General features: G+C 42.6%; 1 protein-coding gene across 1 annotated transcript in view; it reads right to left on the reverse strand.

Moving 5' to 3' along the window:
* The window catches only part of LOC103507726, an 18,220-nt gene extending 10,248 nt beyond the window's left edge, over positions 1-7,972 (reverse strand). The window contains exons 1-8 of the mRNA XM_026822530.1: positions 7,822-7,972; positions 6,935-7,160; positions 6,148-6,293; positions 5,040-5,184; positions 2,180-2,545; positions 1,314-1,507; positions 971-1,091; positions 368-481 (exon numbers count right to left, since the gene is read on the reverse strand). Of these exons, the coding sequence (XP_026678331.1) occupies positions 368-481; positions 971-1,091; positions 1,314-1,507; positions 2,180-2,545; positions 5,040-5,100 (856 nt within the window). The 5' untranslated portion in view covers positions 5,101-5,184; positions 6,148-6,293; positions 6,935-7,160; positions 7,822-7,972. The remainder of the gene's footprint in view (positions 1-367; positions 482-970; positions 1,092-1,313; positions 1,508-2,179; positions 2,546-5,039; positions 5,185-6,147; positions 6,294-6,934; positions 7,161-7,821) is intronic.
* Positions 7,973-17,616: the final 9,644 nt, after the last annotated feature.

Raw genomic sequence — 17,616 nt, forward strand, 5'->3', positions numbered from 1 at the left:
AGACTGACAGACGACACCGAAGCGAATACAATAGTCCGTCCCTTATACCTTTTTATTACTATTGTAATAATAAAGGAAGGACGGACTAAAAAGGGATTTGATAAAGGGAGCTGTAACTGCTGAGGTCTCATCGTCCCGAAAGCAAAGGGAGGAGGACAGGATAGGACAAAAGCCAATCGTTCCAAGAACGAACCCTATCTGTATAAAGTTTGACTCAGGTGGTAACTGAACTGACGACCTACTGCTTACAAGGCAAACACACTACCCTATAGGTTAACTAGGCCGGAAACCTGAAATTATTTACCATATAAAATTTCATTTTAACCCCTTCAAGCACAACGGCCTCTATTAACCCTTCCAGGCTCACCTGTTTGGACACATACTCCCGACACGCCCCCTGTATGGTAAAGTAAACAAACACGTTCTCTATCTTCGCGTACTCGTTGCCATGACGACCGCCCGGTATCAGCCAATAGTAAGGCTCAAGGTCATGCTTGGATTCAAAATGGCGGCGAACCGATTGGATTTCCTCTGTGGTGATTTTCCAGAGGAGGAGGGAGTCGTTGGTTTTCCCGATGGAAATCAAGTGGTGGGTGTGCGAGGTAAAATAGACGCGGTCAGTTGATAGTGGCAGGGTGAGGTAGATGTAGCTGTACATGAGTGGATCTAAGGGAAGTTTCTGAAGAAAGAATAATGAAAATCTGGTGTGAACATCACACGACTTTCCTTATCGTATTGAATTTGAGTGTTCTTTTACCCTAACTTTTACAATATCTCCAACAGTTTAGTCGGTATAGCTGAAAACCACAAAAAAAACGTCGAAATCTGTCCAAAAGCGGTAAAAATACCGCCAACCGCAGCACCTATCTCAACCAAACGTTTTTTGTTGCATCCTTGTCACATTTGTGAATTACATACCAAATTTCAAGTCTCTAGCTCATACCGTTCCCGAGATATTGTTAAATTACACCGGTAGTAATCTTGTTAACTCGCTTCATCTGTTGAGCTTGATAGTCCATCACTTCCACTGTATTATAATCATATAGGACATACATTAGCGAGTGTCTGGGATGTGGAATAAGATGTCCTTCCTGTTTATAGTCGCACAGCCAGACGCTAGTCTACTCTCTAACTTACAATTTTCTGGGACTTGTAGTTGGCAGGTTGGCACGTACCTTAATGTTTGGTTTGGACGTTTCGGGTATGAATTCCAGACCCGTCTCCAGCAGATTGTCAAAGTAATGTCGTCCGCGAACTCCGCGAAACTTGTCTATTTTAGTCCACTCTCTGTTTATCGTCCCCTACCTAATTACCTTCATGGTAGTAATCTTCTTCACTCGTTTCATCTCTTGAGCTTGATAGTCTATCACTCCCACAGTATTATGATCATATAGGACATACATTAGCGAGTGTCTGGGATGTGGACTTAGATGTTTGATACCCGACAGCTGTGGCTCCAAGATGACAGAGTAGGTTCCTTCCGTGAAATTTAACACGACCAATTCACCTGGTTAAAAATAATAATAATAATAAATAAGTAAGTATAAGAAGTTAGTGTTTTTCCCCCATCGGCGTCAGCTTTTTCAATTTCGGACAGCGTGCCATGATTTACACACAAAGAAACGCCATGGCGATTGAGGTTTGTTTGACAGAGGGAACTGTAACTGCTATGGTCTTATCGTCCCGAAAGCAACGAGAGAAGGAAGACAGGATAGGAGAAAGCCAGCCGTTCCGAGAACGAACCTTATCTGTTGAAGATAAAATCCGCCCCGGACGGGAATCGAACTCTTAACATGAGAGATAGACTCTTCTTAATTCCTGGGATTTTTTTCAGAAAAAAGGCAAAATTTCACTCAAAGGCCCTCTTTCAGATAACTATTGAAAATACATAAGTAGCCTGTGGGCCCTGTGGCAGCAAGTGTGAACGTCCAAAGCGGAATCTCCTTGGTGGAATAAAAAAAAAGAAGCATAATAAAAGTACAACTTGTTGTGTATGATGGTGGTTTCGAACCAGTGTATTTCGGTTTTCCAATATCCAATATTGGCTAGAGTGAATTGATTTAATCCTAAGTCTTGATTTTCACTCTGGTGAGTCTACACAAAATAAATTTGTTCCAATGTTCTATTTTCAAAGTGATCTTTTCTTACTACATTAGAACTCCAACTCAACACAACTCACCTTTATCGCCCAACACAACAAGGTCATTCACCTTCAGTGCGTTTCTCTCTAGAGTAGCCTCCGTTGGCATTTCCTCCAAGAAAGTCTCCAGCTTCAGTTTTGCCGTCACCAAAGGCTTTTCGGAAATTCCACTCGATTCGGTCTCACTTCCAAACTTTTCGGCCGTCTTTTCAACATTTCTTCCAATCGTCTTGTCCACTTTTCCAATTGTCTCACTTCCAATTGTCTTTTCCACTTTCTCTCCTATCGCCACCCTTAGGTCTCTAGCGACAGAGTAGACGCTCGGCCGCTTCTGGTCGCTACTCGAGGGTGTGTAGAGACGAGACTCGCTAAGGCGGTCTCGCTTGGATTGACGAATGCTCAGACCTTATGGAAGGAATGGGGACGTAAGGACATGAGTGGGTTAATTTGATTCGAAATGAAATGATATGTACCTAAGGAAAAACGCCAGCTAAGTTAAATGGGAAAGTTTTAAGTACCAGGTCGTGGGTTCAATTTCCGCCGAGGGCGAACTTTATTTTAGCTTAAAACAGATTTTTTTTAAAAAAAAAGACGAGTGTTTCACCGCTATTTTTATTTCGTAGCAATAAAACAACTGCTACATTAGACTCGTGTGGCCTATGTTGTAGCATGCCCATCCCGTAGTATACCTCTCATCAGATTGGCGAGGACAGACACAATACTTCCCATTAAGTGCTGCAACATGAGAACATCAGAAAATAACCCGTTGGTCCCGTTGAATTATTTGCAATCGAAATACGAGTGAATTTTTTTTTTTTGTCCATAGAGGGATTTGAACCCGGGACCTTCTGTGTGGCAAGCAAGCGCATTACCACTGGACCAACCGTGCCCCCAAACAAAAGACCTTTTATCACCTACCTTTGACGAAAGAAACTCCAAACTGTTTCGCCCAATAGAGGAGCTTCAGCTCTGGACTCATAATAGTGATCTCCCCATCAGAATCTCCAGCAATTACAACCTCCACTGTACACTTCAAATCTGTCACGCTTACATTGGAGTCAACCTAGAATAGAATAGAATAGAATATACCTTGTTTATCCTGCTCGAATGAGACTAAAAAGTCCCTTTACCCCAGCAGTCTAAACAAGGTCTCGTGTATTTTATGGGTTTAACATTTTACAGTACATAATTAATAAAGTAGACCTTGCTTAATTATATAAAAAAAGAAAAAAACCTAGGGGTTGGGAGGAAGAGAACGCCCATCAATCCCGAAGATTTAGTTTAAATTGTATTATTTTCTTTTGTGTAGGTACATCTAGAAGGGTACCTGAGCTTTGCCACGAAAAATTGATCATTATTGGAGTTTGGTTTAGATTATTAGGAATATTCCACGGTTGGTCACGGTTATTGGGGCACGGTTCGTCCAGTGGTAACGCGCTTGCTTGCCATGCAGAAGGTCCCGGGTTCGAATCCCACCATCGACAAAAATTTGTACTCGTTTTTCGATTGCAAATATTTCAACGGGTTACTTTCTGGTGTTCTCGTGTTGACCCAGCACCTAAATGGGAAGTATTGTGTCTCTTCTCGACCATCTGATGAGAGGCATACTACGGGATGGGCATGCTACGACACAGACCACATGCGTCCAATGTAGCAGTTGTTTCATTGCTACGAAATAAAAACGGCGGTGAAACACTCATCTTTTTTTTTAAAAAAAATCCTACCAAATTTCAGCTTTCTAGATGTTGGGGTTCTGGAGATAGATCAGTGAGTGCATGAATCTCACTTTTATATGATCGTAAAGATGACCTTATGGAAGGAATGGGGACGTAGGGACATGAGTGGGTTAATTTGATTCGAAATGAAATGATATGTACCTAAGGAAAAACGCCAGCTAAGTTAAATGGGAAAGTTTTAAGTACCAGGTCGTGGGTTCAATTTCCGCCGAGGGCGAACTTTATTTTAGCTTAAAACAGATTTTTTTTAAAAAAAAAGACGAGTGTTTCACCGCTATTTTTATTTCGTAGCAATAAAACAACTGCTACATTAGACTCGTGTGGCCTATGTTGTAGCATGCCCATCCCGTAGTATACCTCTCATCAGATTGGCGAGGACAGACACAATACTTCCCATTAAGTGCTGCAACATGAGAACATCAGAAAATAACCCGTTGGTCCCGTTGAATTATTTGCAATCGAAATACGAGTGAATTTTTTTTTTTTGTCCATAGAGGGATTTGAACCCGGGACCTTCTGTGTGGCAAGCAAGCGCATTACCACTGGACCAACCGTGCCCCCAAACAAAAGACCTTTTATCACCTACCTTTGACGAAAGAAACTCCAAACTGTTTCGCCCAATAGAGGAGCTTCAGCTCTGGACTCATAATAGTGATCTCCCCATCAGAATCTCCAGCAACTACAACCTCCACTGTACACTTCAAATCTGTCACGCTCACACTGGAGTCAACCTAGAGGTTGGGAGGAAGAGAAAGCCCATTAATCCCGAAGATTTAGTTTAAATTGTATTATTTTCTTTTGTGTAGGTACATCTAGAAGGGTACCTGAGCTTTGCCACGAAAAATTGATGCCTCTCATCAGATTGGCGAGGACAGACACAATACTTCCCATTAAGTGCTGGGTCAACATGAGAACACCAGAAAGTAACCCGTTGTTGAAATATTTGCAATCGAAAGAGTTCAAATTTTTTGTCCACACTGGGATTCGAACCCGGAACCTTCTGTATGGCAAGCAAGCACGTTACCACTGGACTAACCGAGTCCCAAGTAGATCATAAGTACCTTTAACGAAGGACACCCCAAACTGTTTCGCCCAATAGAGGAGTTTCAGTTCTGGACTCATAATGGTGATCTCTCTAACTGTGCCTTAAGTAAATCAAGTACCTTTGACGAAAGACACTCCAAATTGTTTAGCCCAATAGAGGAGCTTCAGTTCCGGACTCATAATAGTGATCTCCCCGTCAGAATCTCCAGCAACTACAACCTCCACTGTACACTTCAAATCTGTCACGCTCACACTGGAGTCAACCTAGGGGTTGGGAGGAAGAGAACGCCCATTAATCCCGAAGATTTAGTTTAAATTGTATTATTTTCTTTTGTATCGGTACAACTAGAAGGGTACCTGAGCTTTATCTGAGCGAAAAATTGATCATTATTGGAGTTCGGTTTAGATTATTAGGAATATTCCTACCAAATTTCAGCTTTCTAGATGTTGGGGTTCTGGAGATAGATCAGTGAGTGCATGAATCTCACTTTTATATGATCGTAAAGATTTACTTTGCCAGCCTAGTTAGCTTAGTTGGTAGTGCGTCTGCCTTGTAAGCGCTAGGCCGCGGGTTCGATTCCCGCCCGGGGCGGATTTTATCCTGATGGGATAATGTTCGTTCTCGGAACGGCTGGCTTTCTCCTATCCTGTCTTCCTTCTCTCCTCGATTTCGGGACGATAAGACCATAGCAGTTAAAGTTCCCTCTGTCAAACCTCTTAAAAAAAAAAAAAAAAAAAAAAAAAAAAAAAAAAAAAAAAAAAAACAAAAAAAAGTGGCATACTACGGGATGGGCATGCTACGACACAGACCACATGCGTCCAATGTAGCAGTTGTTTCATTGCTACGAAATAAAAACGGCGGTGAAACACTCATCTTTTTTTTAAAAAAAAATCCTACCAAATTTCAGCTTTCTAGATGTTGGGGTTCTGGAGATAGATCAGTGAGTGCATGAATCTCACTTTTATATGATCGTAAAGATTTACTTTTGTTGGAATGAATACGCGTAATAATGAGTCTTGAGTGGAAGGTAACCACTAGATGAGGTATGAGGTTAACACCGGAGGTGTTCTCTACCACCTAACACTTAGAGCTCCATTATGTGGTCAAATCAAATAAATGAGGATAAAAATCCATGCCTCGACTGGGATCGAACCCGCACCCTCCTGTTTGTCAGGCGAGCGTCTTCGGCAACCAAGACAGATGGGGTAAATATTTCAATAAATTACCTCTTTGGCTCGTGGCAATCGGATTTCTTTAACGAATGTTTTCCGATGAGAGGAGTCTATAGGGACATCAGAATGTTTGAGAAGGCTGCTGCCTGCCCATACTGTGATGAACCCGTCCTGGGTACCAACTAGGAGTTTGGTGGTGCCTGAAGAATAGAAGAACCATTTGGGGACACCGTTAGCCTAGTGGTAATGTACTTGCTTGCCTAAGAAGGTTTCGAAGTCAATTTTATCCTCAACGGATAAGGTTCGTTCTCAGAACGGCTGGCTTTCTCCTATCTTATCCTTCTCTTCGATTTCAGGACGATAAGACCTTAGCAGTTACAGTTCCCTCTTTCAAACCTCTTAGAAAATTCCCAAAGTGAAGGTGAAGGACTTCGCGACTATCGCGACCCACGAAAAGATCACATAAAATATAGTAAAGGGGCCGCGAAGCGTTCAGAATTCAAAATAGAAAGTAAAAAGGGGACGTGTATAAAAAAAGGTTTGGGAACCACTGCTATAGGATAAGGAAAGTAAAAAACTAAGGAATTCTAATTGTGTTAAGGATATTTAAATGCTTGTCACAAACATCGTTCCCTGATTATTTCACCTAGATAAATTTCATGACATGACTTGGACTTGAACCACCAACCTCCAGATCCAAAGTCCAACGCGTTAACAACTGCACTACTGAGGTTGGTCGAAAGTAAAAAACTACTCAATATACTTCCTCTCTTCCAAACCAAACAGGAGCACTCTATTCACCGATATACTTAGCAGCTTAGCACAATGTTCCCTCACTTACCTGTCAGATAGGCACCGCACGTAAACTCTCCAGAATTTCTCTCACTTGCATTCGGTATGAAAACTCTCAACTCTTGTCTCTCAATATGCTTCCTCTGTTCCAAACCAAACAGGAGCAGTTGGTTCACCGATATAACAGCACAAAGGTTGCTCTCGTTTTCCGGATCCACGAGGAATTCGACTACTTCCTCTTCTATGGGTTCGGGCAGAGTGTAGACGAAGTTAGCCTGGGGAGAGAGAAGAGAAAAATGCTGGAACTCCCTGCTAACCAGCCAAGGCTGCCAGGGTGGCAAAGGAAAACATAGGGAAAGATGTGTATTATTATATTTATTATCATTATTATTATTATTATTATTTATTTATTTTTACCAAATTTCAACAAAATCGGACTAGGCAATCGCGAGTTATAGCGGAACAAACAAACATTCAGACAAACCAAATGAAAAACTGTCGAGTTAAAGTATATACGGATATACCTCATTTTAGTTCGGTCAATTTTTATATTTTGATAGAGGGAACTGTAACAGAACTACTGAGGTTTTATCGTCCCGAAATCGGAGAGAGAAGGAGGACAAGATAGGAGAAACCCAGTCGTTCCGAGAACAAACCTCATCTGGTTAGCATAAAGTTCTCCCCGGACGGGAGTCGTACCCACGACCTAGCGTTTACAATGCCAAACTCTAAACCGATCTTCACTCATGATCAGTTTTTCGTGTCGAAGCATGGGCATTTGAGCAATCTGTTACTACCTGAATATTTTGCTTGAGTAGGCCAATGTTCCAGACATAAAGTTGAGTGGAGTTTAGAGCGAGTACATAGTGGAAGGATGAACTGATGGCAGCATGAGTGAGAGGAGATTGGGAGTGTTCTGGTGTAATCTGTTACTACCTGAATATTTTGCTTGAGTAGGCCAATGTTCCAGACGTAAAGTTGAGTGGAGTTTAGAGCGAGTACATAGTGGAAGGATGAACTGATGGCAGCATGAGTGAGAGGAGATTGGGAGTGTTCTGGTGAAAGGACTAGGATGGGAACACCTGAAAATGAGGATTACGGTCAGAAATGAATGGGATTGATTATCAAAATCAAATCCCTACAAACCGCAAAACAAAAGAACTACAAACGAAAGAGATCTACGGAATAAAGGGGCTAAAAAAGAAAAGAGCTTAGTTAGCTTGGTTGGTAGCGCGTCTGCCTTGTAAGCGCTAGGCTGTGGGTTTGATTCCCGCCTGGGGCTGGTTTTATCCTAAACGGATGTTCGTTCTGGGAACAGCTGGCTTTCTCCTTTTATGACCTCCTTCTTGCTTCAATTTCGGGACAATAAGACGTCCGTGTTTACAGTTAGCTCTATCAAACTTCAAAAAAAAAAAAAAAAAAAAAATGGGAGAGGTACTCTATTACTCTATTCCCATTTCAGCATTTAGCACAGTGTTTCCCAAAATATTGTACGGTGGCCAAAATTCAATTTTTGTTTCAATTTTTGTTTGTGCGTCAGTAGTCGGTACAGTGCCCTAAATCACCAAAGTATGGAAAAGTATCTTACAAGTGTAATAGCCAATGGAAAAGCAGAATTTTGAATTTGGACGAATCATATCGAAATATGGAATTGTAAATACTTTTCCATACTTTGGTGATTTAGGGCACTGATGGTTGAGAAGAGACACAATACTCCCCATTAGGATCTTGGGCAACGCGAAGGAAATTAAATTTTGGGCGCTATTAGGTCTTTGAGGGCACCGTAAGGGCTCTTTTCCCAAGTGAATTCAACCTGCCTCGGTGGTGTAGTGGTCAAGACGCTCGCCTGGTAAACAGGAGGGCGTGGGTTCAATCCCAGCCGAGGTATGGAATACCTACCTCGGTGGTGTAGTGGTCAAGGCGCTCGCCTGGTAAACAGGAGGGCGTGGGTTCAATCCCAGCCGAGGTATGGAATACCTACCTCGGTGGTGTAGTGGTCAAGGCGCTACCTACCTCGGTGGTGTAGTGGTCAAGGCGCTACCTACCTCGGTGGTGTAGTGGTCAAGGCGCTACCTACCTCGGTGGTGTAGTGGTCAAGGCGCTACCTACCTCGGTGGTGTAGTGGTCAAGGCGCTACCTACCTCGGTGGTGTAGTGGTCAAGGCGCTACCTACCTCGGTGGTGTAGTGGTCAAGGCGCTACCTACCTCGGTGGTGTAGTGGTCAAGGCGCTACCTACCTCGGTGGTGTAGTGGTCAAGGCGCTACCTACCTCGGTGGTGTAGTGGTCAAGGCGCTACCTACCTCGGTGGTGTAGTGGTCAAGGCGCTCGCCTGGTAAACAGGAGGGCGTGGGTTCAATCCCAGCCGAGGTATGGAATACCTACCTCGGTGGTGTAGTGGTCAAGGCGCTACCTACCTCGGTGGTGTAGTGGTCAAGGCGCTACCTACCTCGGTGGTGTAGTGGTCAAGGCGGCTCCCGCCCGCCCCCCCACAGGGGTATGGCGGGTCGCCGAGTCAGCCCGTGGGGCCGCCTCCCGCCGGCCAACAACCGCATGGCTATGTGCCGCCGCCTCCTGCCCTGTACGCACCGTACAGCAGCACGCCGTACCTGTCCTCATCACATTCCTCTAGTGTAAGTATTACCGGTATTGTGACTTTTCCTAGGAAGTCACCTGCGCTTTGCCATGGAAAATTGGTCATAACTCCAGATCGGTTTAAATTTGAGCGAAGTCCTCTCTCAGTGTACATCTAGAACATATTAGGAATATTCCTACCAAATTTCAGCTTTCTAGATGTTGGGGTTCTGGAGATAGATCAGTGAGTGCATGAATCTCACTTTTATATGATCGTAAAGATTTACTTTTGTTGGAATGAATACGCGTAATAATGAGTCTTGAGTGGAAGGTAACCACTAGATGAGGTATGAGGTTAACACCGGAGGTGTTCTCTACCACCTAACTCTTAGAGCTCCATTATGTGGTCAAATTATCAAATAAATAAGGATAAAAATCCATGCCTCGGCTGGGATCGAACCCGCACCCTCCTGTTTATCAGGCGAGCGTCTTCGGCAACCAAGGCAGGTGGGGTAAATATTTCAAAACCCGCACCCTCCTGTTTATCAGGCGAGCGTCTTCGGCAACCAAGACAGGTGGGGTAAATATTTCAATAAATAAGAATAGATCAGTTGCGCTTACTTGTGTGATGTTTCAAAGTCATAGAGCAGGAAAAATGAGGACCAACGGAATTTTTCTTTTTCGTACCTATTTCATAACTTTAAGACCAATTAGTTAAAGGTCAACTCAAGGGCTCCCAAAGGACTTGAGGTCAACACCTGAAAATTTTGATTCTCCTTTAGGTGTTAAACATGTTTGCCAAATTTAATCAAAATTGGACAAAGCGTGCGGGAGTTATGATGAAACAAATACGTTCTTAGAACGGGCACATACGGGATCTCCGAAAATTCAATGGGGAGCAATATTAATAAGAATAGTTGCGCTTACTTGGGTGATGTTTTAAAGTCATAGAGCAGGAAAAATAAGGAAGAACGGAATTTTTCTTTTTCTTCGACGACTTCTAGATACCGAGATAAATCGATTTAAAAAATACCGGTAAATCGTGAAGTTTGACGTCACGGCATACGCTCCCGTAGGCGATCTGCTTTATACTACCTATTGTACAATCATGCAGATGTAGGATCGTAGGTTGAGAACGTATTAAAGGTGTAATCAGAGAAAATAAAAGTTACTACCAGTGGCGAACCTACAAATCATTCCTGGAGACTCGGGTGGTCTTTGTCGTAGCATGCCTATTCCGTAGTATGTCCCTATCAGATGAGCGATAAGAGCCTACCACAGAAGAAAGTTACTACTTGGCTAACTATTTTTTTTCCTCTGCCTTCCCGTCTTTACTAATTCCTTCTATCTCTCTCTCTCTCCCTCCTATTTTTCCTTCTTTCTCTCTCCCTCTCTTCTTTATTATATTATTTTCCCTATCTCCCCTTCTTTCTCTCTCACTCTCCTATCTTTATTTTTCTCTTCCCTCTCCTTCCTCTATTTCTTTCTCCCTCCATCTCCCTTTCTTCGATTTCACATCCCCCCCCCATTCCTACGCTACGGGTCTGGTATCACCTGGTTTCTGTCTGTTGTGTATTTTGTTTCATTGTGGAATTATCATGACTGGGAAGGAGGGGGTTCCCCTCCCCTCCCTTCTCTCCGACCCTGATATTACGACTAGAGGAGAAGGGTGGGAGGGGGAGGGGTTGGAATTTCCCCCTCTCTTTCCTCCCCTCTGGGTCTGATATTCCATGTGCATGCCTTTTTGTTTCTGTGGTGAGGTTGATGGGAGGTTTTGTAACCTGACAAGAAAAGGAACGGAAGGAAAGGTTGGTATCTATAGGTACCTGCCTAGATATCTAAATACCTTCAGGTAATAGGTACATATGTACCTATATTGTATATGTATAGGTATCATGGATGTTGAAAAAATATGTAGGTTTTTGCAGTACCCAGGTAAATACGTATAATAGATCAATTGCGCTCACCAACTTGGGTGATGTTTCAAAGTCATAGAGCAGGAAGAATGAGGACCAACGGAATTTTTCTTTTTCTTCTACGACTTCTAGATACCGAGATAAATCGATTTAAAAAATACCGGTAAATCGTGAAGTTTGACGTCACGGCATACGCTCCCGTAGGCGATGACGTCATAATTCATGACTCCCGCTTCGTTTGTTTGTGCGCAAGCGTTTCTGCGCATTTTGACGTGAAATCTGACGTCACATCTCTTTGAACTTTTTCATCAGAACGGCAATTTAAAATTTAATTTTCGACCTTTTAAAGTTACTTTTTTTGAGTTTTGACCTCAGATTTGGATTTTTCACAACTTTTTACGTAGGAATCGACCTTTTTATTAATAATATTTTCCCAATTGCAACTCCTCCATTTGGGGGGAAATACCTGGAATTACCTACTTACCTAACCTTATTTATTTATTATTATTTTTAAGAGGGAGCTATAGAGGTAGGTATCTATGTAGGTAATTGCTGAGGTTTTATCGTCCCGAAAGCCAAAACAAGAAAGGAGAAAGCTAGTCGTGCCGAGAACGAACTTTATCTGTTTGGGATAAAATCCGCCATGGGCGGGAATCGAACCGAGACCTGGTGCTTACAAGGCTTCTATTTAGGATACTTATGATAGGCAAAGTTCGTCCTGACATCACAAAAGGAACCACTTTTATTTACGTGTATTTTCTTTGATAGAGTTTTAACGTGTCTACCTATAACTGGTAAGGATTATAGTGACAGGTTTTACCCTTCATTCGGTCACAAGCCATCCGCCTCCTCATATATTATCTTCACCCAGCCTGAGTGGGAAAAGCCCGCGGCACGCGATTTCGACGGCCAATTTTCAGTGCAACGATATCGTTGCTAAAACACGTTCCATGGACCTTCACATCCGAAAAGGTCAGTCAAGTTGAATTTGGGTCAAATTATAAACGCTACCCCAGTAGGTACATCATACGAGCCATTTACTGACGTAATATTCTCCGGTAACGCCAGACAGTGGAAGCTACGAACCGGAACTATATAGAGATAGCTAACCTCCTTGCCTGTAGGGCAGGAATTTCCAACTAGCGGCCCGCGGGGCACATGTGGCCCGTCAGACTATTTTTGTGGCCCGCGAAGATTTTTGGTCAGGTCACATGTCACATCGGACTTTATATATTTTCTTTTTTTTTAAGAGGTTTGACAGAGGGAACTGTAACTGCTAGGGTCTTATCGTCCCGAATTCGAAGAGAGAAGGAAGACAGGATAGGACACCTGCTCATAAATCTCATTACTGTCCAATATCCGCTTCTTCAGAGCTCATTAAACTCTACAAAGTCCCCCCTGTTCCATTGCGCCTCGCTTTCCTCTAATATGTGACGAGTTCCAAATATCCCTTCCCACCCCGGATTGACCTAGTTTCCCCTAATAGAGAATATACAAAATAGAGATGATGTGTAAAGAGTGAGTGAGTTATAAAAAGAACTACTCTTTTTAGAGGTCTACTCTGTCAATGAGTCAGATCCTAAAACATGTGACTTACTCTTCAGCTCCCCATAAGGCCAGCCACTCACTATCAGGTAGATCTGATCAGGTGTCAGGTATACCTGATAGAGTCAGTTCTACTTGATAGTGTGTGTGCTTATCAGGTGTCAGGTCTACCTGATAATGATTGGCTGGCCTTAGTGTAGGACATACATACATATTATAGGACAATAGGACTCATTGACTGATTAGGCCACAGTAAAGAGTAGTTCTTTTTATAACTACCCAGCTAATCCAGCTCACTCACTCTTTACACATAATCTAAATTCTAAAATAATTGACCGTTCGTTTTACGGACTGACTAGAGCGTGACCTGAAAGGATAGTGGGACTTTAATCTCTCCCATTCTCTCCCTCCCCTCTCTTTACCCATCCTCGCTATCAAACATCCCTGTATAATCCTTCCCTAAATCCCCCTCCCTATTTCCCACACATCTGGGCTTCATTTTTGTTCCCTATGGGGTGGACTCCGAAAATGTGGAGCATCCATACCCTCCCCTCGTTAAAATCCTGAATACGGGCCTGTTCCCCTGATGTGTATGTGGCCCGCGAAGTACCTGTCAATGTAGCATGTGGCCCGTGAACATATGGAAGTTGGAAATCCCTGCCTGTAGGGGAACGGCAGTGTACCAACCGTCCAATGACGACCAGAAGTGACGTCATCACACTGGCGTTTTAATTGTACACGCGAAGCTTTTCCCAGGATAGGAGGAAAGCCAGCCGTTCCGAGAACGAAGATTGTCCCATCAGGATAAAATCCGCCCCGGGCGAGAATCGAACCCGCGGCCTAGCGCTTACAAGGCAGACGCGCCACCAACCAAGCTAACTAGGCTGGCTGGGCTTCATTTTTGTTCCCTATGGGGTGGACTCCGAAAATGTGGAGCATCCATACCCTCCCCTCGTTAAAATCCTGAATACGGGCCTGTTCCCCTGATGTGTATGTGGCCCGCGAAGTACCTGTCAATGTAGCATGTGGCCCGTGAACATATGGAAGTTGGAAATCCCTGCCTGTAGGGGAACGGCAGTGTACCAACCGTCCAATGACGACCAGAAGTGACGTCATCACACTGGCGTTTTAATTGTACACGCGAAGCTTTTCCTGTCGTCCCCGCACACAAAATCAATACACTAACATACATCGGTTAGTTCCGAAATGTCCCACTTGGCAGCGCCACTTATTCTAGAAAAGGGAAATTTCCCCGCGCTCTGTTATTTTCCCCCGCGTTGGTATTTTCATGTACAAGAGTACAACGGTTTTCTAATACGGTGCGGGTAAGAGGGAGGGATATTTTTCGTCCCTCTTAACGAAGTGGCACGAGAGGGAGGAAAAAGGAGGGGAAATTTTTCGTGTCTTTCGTTTTTTTTCCCCCCTTTCGACGTTCTCTGAACATTTTGTTTTGGATCTCTCGCATAAATAACGCCGTTCACTAGCGTTTTTCCGTCAGAGTAATAAGGTATGTTCGAGGTTTCACATGTGAAAAGCGACTACTTTTGCTCTTTTTTCTTCGCTCTCTTGAATTCTATCATTTCTTCTATCTAAAAAAAAAATCTTTAAATTTTTCTCTACGTTTTCGAAAACCCTTTTCTCTCGAAAAGTTCGACGAAATCTTCAATATTTTCTTCTTTTCGACTGTTCTTTTTTTCAACTCTTCGGTTGCGAACTTCCCGTAAATTGGTTTTGGGGCGAAACATTTCGATCGTTTTTTTCGAAATTCTCTGCTTTGGCGATCCGACGTTTTGAGCAGACCCCGGACTTTGGTAAGTGATTTTTTTATTTTATTTATTTATTATTTTTTTAATATACCTACCTACCTATTTACTTTCGATTTTCCAAGTGGTTTCTAGAGATCTCTGAAATTCAAATTTCTGCATGTTTGTGAACGTCCCATTCTACTTAGATTGGATTGTAGGTACTTGTGAAAAACAAACAACTATGTAGGTACTTAAAACTTTTATTTTTAGGTAACTACTATGGCTTCTGAAAATACTCAAAGCAAGTAATACCTAAGTAGGAACTCGATCACAATACAATTCTAGGTAATTCACCTAAACGACATTTCTGCCACCCATAGAACTCTTGGTATACGAGAAGTAAATAATAAGTTCCATTCCTCGGCTGGGATGTGGGATCGAACCCACTGCCTTCTATTTAACAGGAGAGCGCCCTGATTTTTCGATATATTATGCCTCTTTTACATTGTTTCTAGTTTCTAATCGACTCGGTCGGCTGTAGTATAGAATAGACGCACCTTGACACTTTAACTTAGCCCCACCACTCACTATCAGGTATAGACCTGATCAGGTCCGTCTGTCAGGTCTACCTGATACCTGATGAGCACACACACTATCAGGTAGACCTGACAGGCGGTCCTGATCAAGTGTACCTGTCAGGTCTACCTGATAGTGAGTATAACTAAATACGACTTAGGTAGGTACTGAGCTACATATACATACATGACTTTTTCATCAGACTTTCCCTCATCCTGTTCCTGTACCTATGTCAAAATTTTTTCTAAAACATCGCAAATTTTGACAGCTCTCTCTAGTCTCTCTCTCTCTCTCTTCCGTCTTTCTCTCTCTATCTCCCTCTCTCTTTTCTTCCTATCTGTCCCTCTTCATTTCCCTCTCTCTCACTCTCTCTCCTCTCTCTCTCTCTTCTGTCTTTCTCTCTCTCTATCTCCCTCTCTCTCTCTCTTCCTCCTCTCTTTCTCCTCCTCCTCCTCTCTCTCTCTTCCGTCTTTCTCTATCTTCCTTTCTCCCTATCTATCCCTCTTCATTTCCCTCTCTCTCTCACTCTCTCTATCTCTCTCCTCCTCTCTCTTTCTCCTCTCTCTCTCTCTATCTCTCTTTCTGATGGAAAGGGGAAAAATCTCAACTTTGCTTTTGGTGGACGACATCACAGTTCTGATGTTACCCGTATCCTATTTGTTGGGAAATGTCCAACAATTCTCTCCAACTTTATCATCAAGCCTTTTACCTACTTTTCCATTTCGATATTTCCCGAACTAAAAGTGAAAAGCATTGTCAGTACAGTAGTGTCCGACTTGAAGGATTGCATGCAAGAAGACCCCTGACCTTACCTAGGTAAGTATTTCTTTTCAGTCGGTACCTACCTTTCTACCTTCCTAACTTACCTACCTATTTCTTGCTAGTCGGCAGGTACCTACCTAAGTAGAGTCCCCAGGGTAATCAAACTTCTTGTGTTCTTTCTTTTCGTTTAGATTATATCTACCTAGTCGCCTTGTTTACCTACCTTTTTTTCCTCTAACAATTCTTCAATAAAAGAAAGTAAAGAAGAAGGAGGAGAAGAAGAGGTAGGTAGAAGCGTAGAAAAAGAAGAAGAAGAAGGAGGAGGAGATGAAGAAGAGGAAGAAACTAGGTTGCCTTGGGTGTTCAACGTCAGATTTCCAATTCCAGTAATGATTCCAGGAATTCATGATGTAGGTAGGTACAGCATAAAGTTAGGTATAGCTTTAAGCTGCACCTATACCTACTTAGCTATCGTATTACGTACATATACCTACCTACCTATCTAAAATAAAATAAGCTGTTCTGCTAAAACAGCTGGGAAAGCTAGTTTTAAGGACGTCGATCGACGACGGGGTAAATTTATGTTGTCGAGGCAATGTGAACCGTTTTGTCGACATCGATCGACGGCCGGTCAACTGTGCTTGGACATAGACACATCTTTAGAAGTAACATCAGTTCCCTTAGAATCTTTAGATCAAAACTCTTCAAAAAGTTATACCTACCCAGTCTTACATCAGGAAATGGGTTCAGAAATCAAGCTCCCAAGTGTTTCGACTTTTCTGTACTAACACATCTGCACTGTATTCTCTATTACCCCTCATTTACCCCTACACTTCTACCACCCCTCTCCACACACCCACCCACCCACCTACCCCACCTGTTTTACGAGCCACCCATCTGGTGCAAATCGTAAATAATATAACACTAGAAAGTAGAGACTGGAGAGAAAAAGAATAAAAATTTGGCTTGTGAACATCACACGACTTTCTATTACAGTATGGAATGTCCACGCTCAACGTTCCATAATTCCATATGTAATACTTATTTACTTAGTACATAGGCATAGGTAGAAAGGAATTTTGAATTATTTTAAGCATAGGTACTCAAATGCTTGTCACTTGTCAAAAAAACGGTTTATAATAATAACACCTAGGTAAATTTTATGACTTGACTTGGACTCGAACCAACAACCTTCACATCCAAAGTACAACGCGTTAACTACTACACCACTAAGGTTGCGCGTGGTTAGTATCCGAATAGGCGACCATTTGGAAAATTGCCGCGCTTCTCATCAGACTGTCTGATTTTAGCACAAGAAAGGACATTAGGTAGGTATAGGTACATAGTTAGTCACCTAATATGTTAAAGTACCTCTAGATATGTTTCTCTCTCGGAAAATTTCTCACAAAGGAAAAAAAAAAATAATATTGTTACGTATACGTGGGCGTGATCGGGTTCGTAAAAGATTAGGACTAGTAAAAACACTCGCGAATTCGTTTAATTGAATCTAGATGGCAATTCGGATACCAGCATTGTGGACGGGATTTAACTTTTTGAGAATATAGTCTTTAGCCGAGCCGTAGATTACACACCCATAATCAAAGATAGGCAACAC

Source organism: Diaphorina citri, unplaced genomic scaffold, assembly GCF_000475195.1.
Source record: "Diaphorina citri unplaced genomic scaffold, Diaci psyllid genome assembly version 1.1 scaffold338, whole genome shotgun sequence".
NCBI classification, from domain to species: domain Eukaryota; kingdom Metazoa; phylum Arthropoda; class Insecta; order Hemiptera; family Psyllidae; genus Diaphorina; species Diaphorina citri.